The following is a 14,451-nucleotide window of genomic DNA, read 5'->3' as shown; positions in this document are numbered from 1 at the left end:
CAAAATACAGCCACAATAAACTATTAGAAATTGAATTGTGTTGTCTTTCAATTTGTGCTGCCTTATCATCACCATCACTTCATAACAGAAGTGCTATTGAGGAAGAAAAGATTTTTTGCTCCTGCAATAGGAGTACCAATTTATAATGATGCTTAAAATTCCATCTTGGTCGATTTATGTTCTTTATACGATTTATGTATAGAGTGTAACTCAAAATAAATTCACCTATCTGTGGCCGAACTTGTTGAGAAAAGACTGTCTAAAAAAAACTATGGACGGCTCAATGGAAGTTGACAGGACGGGTGAATTTTGTGAGAGTTAAAACTCTTATATGGTACAGTTGAACCTCTATAAGACGAATTTCAAGGGGTACGGGAAAAATTCGTACTATAGAGGTATTCTTAATAAAGAGGGTCGTTTTATCCAGGTTTAATGCTGCTGTTATTCTTCTTATAGAGGTTTCTCCAAACAATGACTGGGGAAGAAGGAGGGATGGGTGGGGGTTTCATGTTGAGACAAGCTTCTGTTTGTTTTGAAAACTACGTACTATGGAGGTTAAGATTATGATAAATTCGTCTTATAGAGGTCACGTTCGTCTTGTAGAGGTTTTGTGCTAAGAATATTCGTTGTATAGAGGTTAATCAGTCCTAGCCCATATCACAAACAAATTCGTCTTATGGAGGTTTTTAACTTAATTACTACGTTGTATAGAGGTGTTTTTAGCATTGACCTATATGAAAGTGTCAAGGGGATTAACAAAATTCGTCTTATCGAGGAATTTGTTTTATCGAGGTTCGTACAAACGAGGTTCAACTGTATTTAGTGTCACTTGACTTGTCCTTATTGTATGTGTGTCCACACTGAAACTTAACTTGTTTAAAAGGAACATAATTTTTGTGCTCTATAGCGAAAAAAAACTGAATTGGCTTGAATCGCCAAACCAATTATATTTACCTTTGATTAAGGAGGTAAATGTAATAAAATAGTATGTAAATGGTTGCGATAAACGAAACAAGGTTTGTGAAACAGGTCTTTGTTGTGATTATTGGAGAAATAAACATTGAAAATCAGGAGAAAGTGGTTCAAATGTACTTACACCAGTGGTGTAGTGGGGTGAGAACGGCGTTCCCACTCAGCTTTTTTCAAACCCATACATTAGGTGACCTTTAATAGGTGACCCATATTTTTTTACAACAATTGTGAGTGTCCTCACACTTAGAGTAAACAGTGAACAGTACTAGTGAAGATAACCATTGTATTTTATTGTGTATATTAGCGAATTCCCCTATAGGGAAGTAGCTATTGCCGTAGGTGGCATGGTAAGACCTAGTCCCGGGACCGATTTACTTTTTCATTTTCACGTCCCTAGAGGCCAAAAACACCATTCGTTCAAATATGATACTAGCAGTTACCCGGCGGGCTTTGCTTCGCTAAACCCTATTATTTTAAAGGGTAATTTGTGAGTCGGTGGCTCAGTTGGTAGCGTCGCGGACTTCGGGCCCAAGGCAGTAGTGTCATGGGTTCGGATCCTGGTCACTGCCACAAACTTTTATCAGTACAGTTCACCTTTGTACTGTACCGGCTCACCCCTTGCTTTGCTGGATACGTTCCACGCACAGATCTGTAGTCTCGAAACATGATAAATATGAGATTAATAAACCATGTATGTTCTTCATTCCAAGAGGTTGTCTCTGATCTTTAACAGGTCGCAATTTCATAGAAAAGTATTAAAGTAAAGTAGACGTCGTGAGAGAGAGCTGCGTGTTCAGGTACAACCTCGGCCAACCTTAGGACGTAAGGTATGAAGGTTCCACTCCTTTTAACATCTTTTCAGATGACAATTTCTCGAACTTGGGCCCGTTAAATGAAATATAAAGTCAAAGTTCAATCAATCAATCAATTATTGAGATGGGAACGCCACCTAGGTGCGTATTTTAACCCAAATATGAGTGAAGGATGAGTGTAGAATGGTGTGTGATGACCTGTGTAGCTTTGTTACTGACTAAGATCAGCGGTTTCATTAGTCAGGATCATTTATTTAAAGCCCAATGATCAGGAACAACTGGGTCCAGTTTCGAACCATCAAAAAGCTACTAACTTTTCTCAGGATCGAACCGGCGACCTTTTGATTGCTAGGCGAGCACTATAACCACTCAGCTACCCAGCCAGTTGATTAAATTAATTTAATGGTGGCTTCTGTTTACCCGTGAATTCGCGGGTAGAACCTCTTGTAAGTTATTACTTTGATAAATGTTTTTACGTTTTAGGTTTACATATTTAATACAGTAGGGGAAATATTACAAAATGTTTTTTGCTTGTTTATGGATATATTTTGATCAAACCTGGCAAATTTATTTATTTTATACGAAGCTATTGATATTTTACAAAAAAATACACTTTATTAGTTTCCTTGTAGCAGCAAACCTAGGTACTCATGAACTCATTACACCTAATGTTATTTAAATATATTTAATTGAAAATCAATTCAGACAAATTTAAATTTGCTTAGTTGGCAGGTTTGCTGCGGCGGGGGTAATTTTTATATCCAAGCTAATATTTACAACTAACAAAAATGTTAGTGAACTGAACAGCAATTTTGTTTTCATAAGAACATACATTCAAATCCATACTTGAATGATTTTGGATATGTAACTATCGTTGGACAATGGGCTTGGGCCTCACTGATTGGTTCCCAATACAACAAACTTGATTATTGGCTTTTTGGAAGAAATATTATGTTAAAAGATAATGATGAAGTGAAATAAATTGTACAGATATGAAGATGGAGTGAAATAAATTGTACAGATATGAAAGTATGTTGAGCATAACATGTATGAACACACTTCAGGAGTAGATCTTATTCAGTAACAGCAACAAAGCTCCAAAGGACATTTTACTCCATTCTGCACCACCCCCCTGCATTCATATTCAACTTAAATATACTAAGTATGTTTGTCCTAGTGAAGTAATTAAGTAAATTGATAAAGGGAGTGAGAGGTCTGTAGTATCATAGATGAAACACACTCAGTAGATTTCCCATCCTTATAGAACAGTTGAAAGCAATTGTATTGTTAGTTTGTCCGGTGCACTGTAGAGGTCTTGTTTTGTTTACAATTTGTTTCTTGTATTTCAGTAATTTTAAACCTCGTTTAACCAAATAAAATTATCTTATCATAAACAATAACTTTCCCCTAGTTAGTAGCTATATAACCAAGCAGCAAATTACAAATCATTAAATATTAACCCTAATATAATGTAAACAAAATTACACTAGCGATCAGTGTCAATGCAAAATGTGTCATGAAAAATGAGCTTCAAAATTTACAATGGGATGAGAAGTCTACTTGTGTTGGTTAGTCTATGATAGTATCCACATTCATTGTTCAAAATTATTTCACTGCCTAGAAACCCAAACATATGACTTGTATTTTTTAACACATGAGAATAAATCACATTCATACCAGCTTTTATTTTTTTATTCCTGTATAGGCTAACAAATTAGAATGGTAAAAATGTTAATATTTATTTACAAAAAATAAAGTATAAATATTTGTTTAACATTTTATCTGATATGTTGATTCTAAAATTAACTGTGTTTTTGTATTGGTGTAGCATTGTTACAAAATGTGTTAAACATCCAAAGGATAGTACAATATTTGCCATAAGACCTATAGAGTGTCAAGGCCCTGAATCTTCAGAAGGCATTCCAATTGTATATGCAAGCCATACAACAAAATTGTATTTGTTCGGCCACAACCTAACTCCATCTTCAGAGATCGGCTTTACAAGTGAAACCGACTGTGACTATCCCATTCCCTCTGTTGTGTGGCTGAGCAATTCTAGTGGTGTTGTGACCTTCACTCCTCCTTCAAAACGTCCAGTTTGGTCCAGGACCAAGTATTACACGTGTCTAAAGGATGGGGGAGAAGAGCATAGCATGTGGATTCATCAAGGAACTGGGAAACACGTCACGCTATATGTTGTGGAGCCTTTGTTCACCTCCTGGAGCTACATCGCCATTATTATTGTCTGCTACATATTGTCTTCTCTCATGACAGGCTTGAACCTTGGACTCATGTCACTAGACAACAGTGAACTCCAGTTGCTAAGGAATGCTGGAACACCCAAGGAGAGGAAATATGCTGGGAAGATTATACCCATCCGTAGAAACGGGAACTTCTTAGTTTGCAGTGTTGTAATCACTGCTACTCTATGCAATGCAGTCTCTACTGTTGCGACTGATTCATTTTTTTCTGATATAATAACTGTTGTAATTACCACATTAATGATTGTGTTATTTTGTGAAATCCTACCACAATCGATCTGTTCGGCTTATCCGTTACAGATAGGTGCTAAAACTGTCTACATAACTAGAACATGCATGATTTTGACGTTTCCTGTATCATATCCACTTAGTGAAATACTAAACTTTATTGTGGGGAAAGAACTGACTAAAAGCTATAACAAGGAAAGGCTGAAAGAGCTATTAAAGAAAACCAACTTACCGACTCATGAAGAGAAAATCATTAGTGGAATTTTGGATTTCAGCAGCAAAAAGGTTGAAGATGTAATGACAAATCTGAACGATATTTTCAAATTACCCATAACTGCTGTTATGAATTTTGAAACGATTGCTGAAATTTTGGCCTCAGGATATTCAAGGGTACCTATATATGTCGGAGACAAGTGGAATATCCAATATGTTTTATTGACCAAGGAACTTGCCTTGTTAGACCCAGATGAGAAAATTCCTGTAAAGGTTCTTGTCCAAAACCCTAATTCTGCTTGTCATTATGTTTCAAAAGGAACTTCTCTGGATGAAGTGTTTAAATCATTCAAGGATAGTAGACGCCACATGCTTTTTGTGACTGACGATGAAAACAACGCTGATAAGAGGAAAGATAATGTCATCGGCTTAGTAACTTTTGAAGACATTATTGAAGAAATATTTCAAATGGAAATTCTAGACGAAACAGATACTGTATCCGACAATAGGGGAAAGAGAAAAATTTCAATTACTCAAAAAACAGATATAATCACATTACTATTACAACCAACCAAGGCCAACGTACCTTCTGAGAATGTAAAACTAGCAACTTACTGTTTCCTTTCAGAGATCGAGGAGTTTTCTATGAAACACTTGTCTCCAAAAGTACTCATTAGTTTGCTAAATCTGGATATATACTATACGAGCAGTGGGAATAAACTTCCTCAAGATACTATTTATGTCACTGGAGTCCCAGCAGACTTCTTTGTGATGATTTTGGAAGGTGAAGTGGAAGTGAAGATTGGTCTAGAGGAGTTGAGTTTTGAGGTGGGACCTTTCCGGCATTTTGGTGTCGAGGCTTTAAAAAAGGCTTCTTTCACTCCAGACTACACCCTTCAGGCAATCAAGAAGACTCTTTATCTGAAGATTTCAACAACATTGTACACTACTGCCTTGCTTGCCACCAGATATGAGAGGTTTAAAGAAGTCCCTCATCTCAACCCCAATAGTGATATGCTTAAGTACTTTAACTTGATTGTGGGGTCTGATCATACATAATAAACTGATTGCGCTGTAATATCGGTATACCTTCATATTTTGCAGTCATATCTTGGTATATGGTACATATCATGTGGTTGTAATTATAAACATAATACTAACTTGGAGTACAGTTTGTTGTGAGTGAAAAACCAAACAATTAAGCAAATTTAAGTAATAATAAAATTAAGCATATTGTCATAAAATTAAAGCTGATATTTTTAAGGATATATTTGAGTGAAAATCAAAGGAAACAGAAATTTGTTTAGTATGCAGGTTTGCTGTGGCTGGGGTACTATTGACTTACCAGTTTATTTTGTTTCATATAAAAAATTAATAACACATTGATTACTAAAGTAGACCCCTGAATTGTGAGAGAGTTTGTTTTGTGTTGAGTTAAATATTCTTTATTATAGTGTTAGCAAGACGGGAGTGCCGATGTAGACCTGTGGGGGTGCGTGCGTTTGAAGGGACTTGACCTGGTCTCCATCGGCACTCCCGTTTTGCTAACACTGTAGATACAATGTCTTTAAAAACTCGGGAATGAAGATTGTGCCTCTCCGCCAATGTACCATCAAACAGTATGTGAGTAGAAATTCGTTGTTACTATGCCTTATAGCATATCTCATAAACTTCCCTGATCTTCCAGAACATTCCTAATTCGATGTCAGTAAGTTAGTAGTTAACTTCCCAAGATCCAGCCAGGCTAGCCAACCAAGTCCAGGGGAGCAGCCTGGAGACAAGGCGTATGGCCTGGAGATGACCTTATATGTGCATGGATTCCCAATGACTTTATACTGCTTCATCATATGCGATGAAACACTGCCTATCTTCTCATAGCTATCTTCTTTTCTTCTTCAACTTCTTTGAGTGTCTTTGATGTTCCAGATAGTGGGGGGTTCACATATTCTGCTCAGAGAGTTGGTCCATTTTATCCCATGCAATTGATGGTCCCTCCTCCCCATGGGCTGGAAAAATAACATAATGATTAGTTGACTATATAATTGATTTGAGAAATCAATCAACTCAATAAAGGCTGAACATTAAATCCAAACTTTCCAGGGTTATTTCGACAAACAGTGTTTAAGTTATTAAAAAGATAACTTTCAATTTGGTAATGTCTCTACAATTTAAAACAAACATATTTTTTTAACATTAGCCTTATGAGTTGCTATGGTTACGAGAATACAACATGGATGCAACATGGATACAGCACAAAGGAAAAAATCCTCAGGTGATAACCATTGTTCAAAGATTACAGAGAAAGTATTACAGGGCATTTCCACTGTATTTGAGGTACACTGTCTTAGCCTACTGATTATATTTATTTTATCTCTGGAACTAAAGCAATAGTTATTTGTGCAACTAGTGAGAAAAGTGAGCAATTGACTCACTCGCCTTAGGCGAGTGAGGAATGGTTTCTCGAGTGAGGCAATTGTACTTTGAACTCGAGTTGCACATTATACTTTTCCTACAGTTACCATAAAACAAATAAATTTGTGAAGAAACATAACCTATTTTTACACAGAAGTGAACTTTTAATATAACATTTAATGTGAAGTGACAAATACAACAGTATAACAGCTGACCAGCTGATTTACAGCCAGTGCTGCCAACGTATTTCGTGCGCATGACGTTGCCTGCATGTTACGCGCTCACTATTTCGTGCCTTCACGTTGCAAATCTGGAGTGAGACAAAGTAATTAGAGTGAGACAATGTTATGGCCACTTTGCTTTCTCAAATCAGTGAGAGAACATGTACATTGTTAGGTAACTGTAGGAAAAATCTTTTAAATCAGCTGTTTTAACCTACTAGCCAACTGTCAAGCCAATTTTTTTAAATAAAGCTAGAAATAGGGTATTAGAAAAACATTGTTTTAGTATTGACTGAAATAGATATTGGGTTTTGAGGCATGATTCATGCTGGAAACATTGACATATAGGCGCTTGTATCGATTAATATTTTTTTGGATAGAAAATAATATTGATTTATATAAATAGGAATACAGTGCACGTAGACTTCTTGTTTCTATTGTGAAATAAAAATCTGAACCCTTTATAGATGTGCGTTTAATGTGGAAACGGTTGAGTGTGGCAATGTCTAAATAAGTTATTTTGTTAGCAGAACTAGTATTGATATTATGCAAATGGGAGTAAAATCTGCTACTTAAATTAGCAGTTGACTAATTGAGCACACTGTCAAATAAATTTTAATTTTTAAAGGTTATCAGAAACATACGGTTTAACCATTAAATTTTACCAGTGTATTAAACTTATCATCCTTTTACAAACCTGTTGATGAGTGTATGTGTTGGCGTCATGTGTGTTAATGTTAACTAAATAGTTTCACTCTTTCACTATTTTGTTTACAATTATAAGGACCATAACATAATAATTATTTTAATCAAAACAGGCTTTTTAAAATCAATGAAATATCTGTTGATATGTTTACTTAACCAAAGGTAAGTGTAGAAATGTAAAGGCAATGGACTATAGAACTGAATAAAATAACTGGTTTGTATATTATGTTTTTCGTTGATAATTTTGTAGAGTCGAATCAGAGTTATGTGTCATAGCATCACTGATTCTAAGAATATTATACTGTATTAACTCACAGAGAAGTGAGATTTACTATTAAACCTTTTAGTCCTTGATGTTTTTATAATCATATTAGTTTTGTCTGCCGTCATTAATGCTAAATAATAATTTACAACTTTTTATAGTATAGATGTCGTTTCTTTAACATTTCAAAAGATAATTGATAAGGCACAACAATATTTTAAGTTTTTAACAGCTGATGTTAGTGTTGCTAATGATATATTGTGAGTGAAGATGAAAGAATTTGTGATTTAATTCAAAGAATATTGACATAAAATTTTTTTCATTTAAATTTACTTACTAGTAGTTTTTAAACTTCAAGATTGAATTTCAAAGAGTAAAAAATAAAGAAAAAACATAAAGATAAATGTAAATCATGAATGTGAAAATGATATTTTAAGATTTTTACATACCAGCCTAGACAAGATTTAAAATTAATCAATACCAAAATGGCGGTATTCACTACTTACCGGATCAAAAAGTCTTAAATGTCCTATAAAGGCCATAAAGGTGAAATTTTGTTTCTAAAAGTGTTGGCATATGTGTAACTATTTTATCACAGATGTAAAGATCAAAATGTTTCTATTTCGTGTCCTCTTCCCGTTGCAAAGCACGGGGTAATAGTTAGTTAAATATATTTTAAAAAACTGTTTTTTTTTTTTTGGGCTATGTACGATACGAGACCTCGGGATCTCGTTGCGCAGTGAACGTGTTAAATAGGAAATATTTGAGTAAAAATCCAATTAGGTAAATGCAAATTTACCTAGTCTGTAGGATTGCTGCGGTGGGGGTATATTTATATTCAGTAATATAAAGCCAGCCATCATTGTTGGTAGATGAATGAATATGTGATTTTAGCCGTTCTTCAATGTTCAGGACATACAGGCCATCATTTACATTTATATTGCCATTTACTACCTCTCTGTCCTTCCCTCTTGCCGACTAATTTATTACATTATCGCTGTTTACCTTTTGGTGGCTGTTTTAAAAGTCAAATATTTTTGTAAATGAGTTTGTCAAATTGGTTTTGAATGGGAATTTTGGTACGTTAACTTGTTTACAATACCAAAACACTCGGATAAATAAGGAGACTTGTCAAAGTAAAGACATAGTAGTAATTTTAACAAGTAGTTACTTATTAAAATTAATGATATTTAAATAGGAAATAAATCTGACTATTTTAAGAGAATTAGAGGAACTCCAGCCACAGTCTGCAGGTTTGTGTCGGCGGGGGTATTTAAGTTAGAAATGTAACTGGAAAGAAATGGCAAGCAAAGTAGTGAGCATTTAAACTTACTTATCGTTAAGCAATAGGCTACACATATAGTACAGCTGGGCAGCTGATCCATGAATGGTAAAATCTATAATCAGTTAAATAGTTTATTTTGTTTAATCTACTGTTTATATTTTAGGTTTCAGAACAAATAATGAAAATAAACCCCTTCACTACTATTAAATAATTGAATTATTATTATTGTTACTGCAATTGTTAATTTCATAACCAATCTTTCTCGGGTTTAAAACAAAGAAATCATTTACTAAAGAGCAAAACACATTGTGAATGCTTCATTGTAAAAAAAGAGTATAGGGAAATATCGTGTTACTCCTAACTAATTAAAATTATTATAATTAATCTTCAGCCGTTCAAGGAATATTGTCTTGTTTCGTAACTTCAAATTAAATCTGAAGTTAAACTCAAAGACAGCCCTGCTTTTTGTCCTGCAATTCTTTTATCCAACAGGGTTTGGCTCAAAACATTAGCCAACTAATTTGATTGAATTGTTTAACATTTAATTTATGAAAAAATTTACTTATCATTTTTTTTTGCTATGAAACACTTAAGTAAAGGAATCATAGTTTTAAAATCAATATTAACATATTACGTTAATAATATACGCCAAACGTGTTGTATATTGTAAAATCCCCTGCAAATTGTTAATCAAGTACCTTAGTTGCATGTTTATTTTAAGTATAGACAATTTTAAGTTTATTTAAATTCCAGAGAAAATACTCATGAGTACAACACGTCCATTTATTTGGTTTGAATTATACGACACCGATAGAGTGATAGAGTGCATATTTCAATGCGAAGATAAATGAAAGACAGTTTTGAATGTATGGGTCCACCACGAATTCTAGAACAGACCCGGTATGGATCATAAAACTCAAACAAATGATGATTCTGGCCCGAAAGTAAACACTATTTAACATTGCTTAAATGGAACTCTCTAAATGGTGTTAGAATGTTACTCTAACATTTTTCTAATGTTAGTATAACATTCGGGTCAGCGACGTAATGTATTTATGTTTATGATCCTTATCGATTTCTTTTCTAAAATTTGTGATACTGACAAGCAGTTCAGCTATTTATACAAGACAGTTTATCAAAAGGGCGGCTGGGTCTAGTTTGGAAGAATAAATAATGACTGACTTTTTAGTGAATTTCCCTATTACCGTAGGTGGCACGGTAAGACCTAGGCCCGGGACAGTTTTAAGTTTTCATTTTGATGTCCCCAGAGCTGACAGTTTACCTCAGTTTCTCGAGTCGAAATATGGCAGATTGAGCTGAGATTCAGATTAGCTGAGAAAAGGATCCAGAATTTAGAGTGAGAGGTTAGCTCGAAGCTCGCAAGCCACTCTGCACTGTGATTGGTTCAAAATGATGTCATCTGTATTTCGTGCGGTGTTGTCGCTTTCATTTCCAAACGAGTCACTCAACTAGTATATAGTCTATACCAACTCACTTCTCAACTGTTGGATTTCAAAAATAGCAAATCCTGTTGGTTGAGTTGAGTGACGATAGACTCAACTCCCAACCATTTCAAAAATAGGGCTCCATGATATAAACAAATACAGAATATAAAGGAGCTTTTTTTAAAAAAAAAAACAAGCAGGTTTTACCATTGATTATACAAAACTAAGTATGTTCTACATATAATCAAAGACGTAGAACTATGCTATTCATACGTAAAAATCTTTATTATATTAGATTTGTTTTGTTTTTCCAACTGTTTGTAGGTGTCAACGCTGGTTGCATTATTGTATTAGTTGCTCTCAGCAAGTTTTGATTGCTCTGTGGAACTACACATGTAAGATGCATTATGTAGCGCTAATAAACCTATTATGTATCGCACGTGTCGTCAAGGTATTAATTACTATTCAGATAGTTTCACTTGTGATGCTAGAATTTCCGAGGATCATTTAGTGTGCTGTATGCTGTATGAAGTTTGGACGTAGCGTAATTTAACCCAACTAACTTTAGAAAATGAGTACCGGTATAGGACGAGTGAGAGCTTTGTTAGTGACTAAGATCAGATGTTTCTTTAGCTAAGACCATTTTAAGAGCACACTGACCAATGAACGCTGGGTCAAGTTTAGAACCACCAAGAAGTTACTGGCTTTTCCTATGATCGAACAGGTAACCTTCGGATTCATAGACGACCTCCATAAACACGCAACATCTTTGAAAATATGATGTTACCTTTAGGTAGCAGAGTGAAGTTCAACATTAAATTATTAAGAGAAAATGTTTAACTATAGAAGAGTCGATTATATTAAGTCAAGTTTCAGTCAGGGCTAGTTACGAAGTTCCGTGTTAATACGCTACTTTAGGTACTAATGCATTATTTGTCCATGGAAGATTTAAGCTTATCCTGAAAATATAGCATAGCATTTTACATTTTAAAACTTAAATGAATTCTTTGAAACCACATAGTTTCATCGTAATGTATCTTTTTAAAGTAGACATAAATAACGTGTAAATAGTTATTTTAATCGTTATTATTATATGAAAAAAGTATGTACAAAGGATCTCAAGATTAATTGTATATGGTACTTTGGTATTATACGGTGGTCAACCGTATACAGCGCGCTCCCGCTGTGGCGGTTATGTTAGATTAGGTTATCATAAATAGAAAGTATGTCTCATCTGGTATTGTTCGATTCATAACTAAACGAGGAATTTTATAATATAATATACAGTCAGATTTAGGTTAAAGGAGCGTCAAAACAGTTTATGATAATTTTATTGATTTTTATATAAGACTAGCTGTAACCCGCGGGCTTTGCCCCGTTTAACTTCTTAATTTTCAAGATTATCTCGTTCGCATGGCTCTATCACGTCCTGGTTGAAGTTTGTTCGCTACGCTCACTCACCTTTAGGTTGGAGCTCGTTCGCTACGCTAACTCGCCTCCAGGTTGAAGTTCGTTCGCTACGCTCACTCACCTTTTGGTTGCAAATTAGCTGTTGTCATAAATGTAAAAGAAATAATAGTGCTGCACCCTGTTGGTAATCCTTGTAACTCTAATGCTATTGAACATCATAGAACAGAACCAACTTGTTTAATTGAAACAGCTGTTAAGATTCAATAATTCCATTTCTCATAAGGTTAACATGGGAAACTCCAGAGCCACTGGGGCGGAGCCCAAAAGGATTTTTGAAATAAGAATATGCCTATATGTTAATCGGGAATGTGAGCTATCATCATGCCAAATTTCAGCCCAATCCGACCAGTATTTTTCGCGTTCACTTGTCACAAACATACATCCATACATCCAAACTTTCTCATTTATAATATTAGTAGGATATTTTTTTATAACTTTAACCTGATTTAGGCAGGTAAAGCACTCTTAATGCTGTGGATATAAAAGCAAAAAAATTATTTATTTTACATTAGTACTGTATTTTTATTCAACTTAAAGTTGTATTAAAGAAATATAATATAACAAATGTAGTTTATTTCATCATTCTCATTTTACCATTTCATCAACAACTACTTTTACCCTACTCCGTAGCAGCAAATCTTAAGTACTATACTTAAGGAAAAATACTTGAGAAAAAATCTGTCAAATGAAAGTTCGTTTAATCTGCAGGTTTGCTGCGACAGTGGTATTGAACGTTACTTTGCCTAGGATACTTCAATGTTTGTGGTCGGCCTAAAAGACGATACAATGAAGCATTAGATCGTTGAAAAGCACTATCAAGATAAATGGTGGTTTGACAAACTGAAAGTGGGAAATGGTGTTCCATGTGTTGGAAGCTCCAGTCGTCTTGGTCATGTTAGTGTCAGGAAATGTAGAGAAATACGAAAGGCACAAATGTGTAAAAGCACACGCACAGTAAATTAGTATTCATTCATTGTCTACTTACAAGTCTATAATGACTACAAACTATTTGAAAAGTCAATTTTTTTGCTCTTACACAGAAACAAATTTATGCTTGTTCGGAGGACTCGGTTCATAGTTTGTTTGATCCGTTATTACCTGTAAGTTCATGTGATTTGAAAAAGGAAAACTATAAAATAGCTTAGTTTAAAATATTTCATGTTTCTGGCAAAATTAATTTTCAATAAAAAATACATTAGGTGTGTTTGATTAGGTATATTTTCATTTACACCACATCACCATTATAGAACCAAACTAAGCCCAGGTAGATAATTCCTTTTGTAAGAGCCAGAAGTTTAATCAGAAGTGTAATTCAGCTAGCAATCAACTGATTAACTATGAATGATGAAATTATCCGCTCTCATTGAGACCAAAACGAACTGAAGCTAATCTAGTGAATATTTAACCTGCTGCTACGCAGAGTCCCTTGTGGATGATAATTTTGTTCCCCGCTGTTTTCTATCTACATCGTAAGAGTAGAACTTTCAGAGACCCCTTAAATAACAAATCGGTAAAAACCAGAAAATATTGTTATGTTAGAGGCAACATAAATAATGTTAAAATAATGTTGGATGTGTATTGATAATAATATTTTATAGTATCACAAGCAAATTGAATTGTTAGAAAATTGTGGTAGATTATTTATCGTTTGATACGAACTCTGGCATGTTAGAAAAAAAGATTGATAAGCTTTTTCTTTATAGTTTCACTAGAACTTTGTAACCGAGCACGACTGGATAAAATTAGTTATCTCATATCCGTTGCACAAAAACTATGTTGCACGTGTATGATGTTTTGTGGGGTTTATCAGTTAGTTAAATAATTAATTGTTGTAAATTGTTGACAAAATATGATAACAAACCGTGACTTGAAATTCTAGGGTGAGGGGGGGGGAATAAACTGGTATTCACAAAGTCAGGCTAGGCCTATCCCTAGAACTAGCCACACTCAAATTTCTTCCTCGGAGTGCTCAGAAGAAGCCAAGAAAAATCCAGGGGTCGATACGAAGTTGTCCCGGCTTTGACTGATCAATTTATCGAATTTAATCGAAGGCTCAGAGCTCTAGAAACGTTTAGGAAATACTGCAGACGTTCAGTAGGAGCTATTTCATCCCTTTTCATCATTTCATCATAAAACAATTGAAAAATGTAAAATAAATATCAAAT

General features: G+C 34.5%; 1 protein-coding gene across 1 annotated transcript; it reads left to right on the top strand.

Annotated features, from left to right (window-relative positions):
- Positions 1–3,571: 3,571 nt before the first annotated feature.
- Positions 3,572–5,733, top strand: LOC128988531 (unextended protein-like). The gene has a single exon (XM_054409906.1). The coding sequence runs from the start codon at positions 3,572–3,574 to the stop codon at positions 5,543–5,545; it is 1,974 nt and encodes a 657-aa protein (XP_054265881.1). The 3' UTR covers positions 5,546–5,733.
- Positions 5,734–14,451: the final 8,718 nt, after the last annotated feature.

Source organism: Macrosteles quadrilineatus, unplaced genomic scaffold, assembly GCF_028750875.1.
Source record: "Macrosteles quadrilineatus isolate MER2022 unplaced genomic scaffold, UCM_ALF_1.0 Scaffold_3__2_contigs__length_128488019, whole genome shotgun sequence".
Classification (NCBI taxonomy): Eukaryota; Metazoa; Arthropoda; class Insecta; order Hemiptera; family Cicadellidae; genus Macrosteles; species Macrosteles quadrilineatus.
The sequence above is the reverse complement of the archived record's forward strand: the minus strand, read 5'-3'. Positions and strand labels throughout refer to the sequence as shown.

What these genes read in the sequence shown, in the direction of transcription:
- LOC128988531 (XM_054409906.1), top strand. Translation starts at nt 3,572, where the DNA reads ATGTTGATTCTAAAATTAACTGTGTTTTTGTATTGGTGTAGCATTGTT.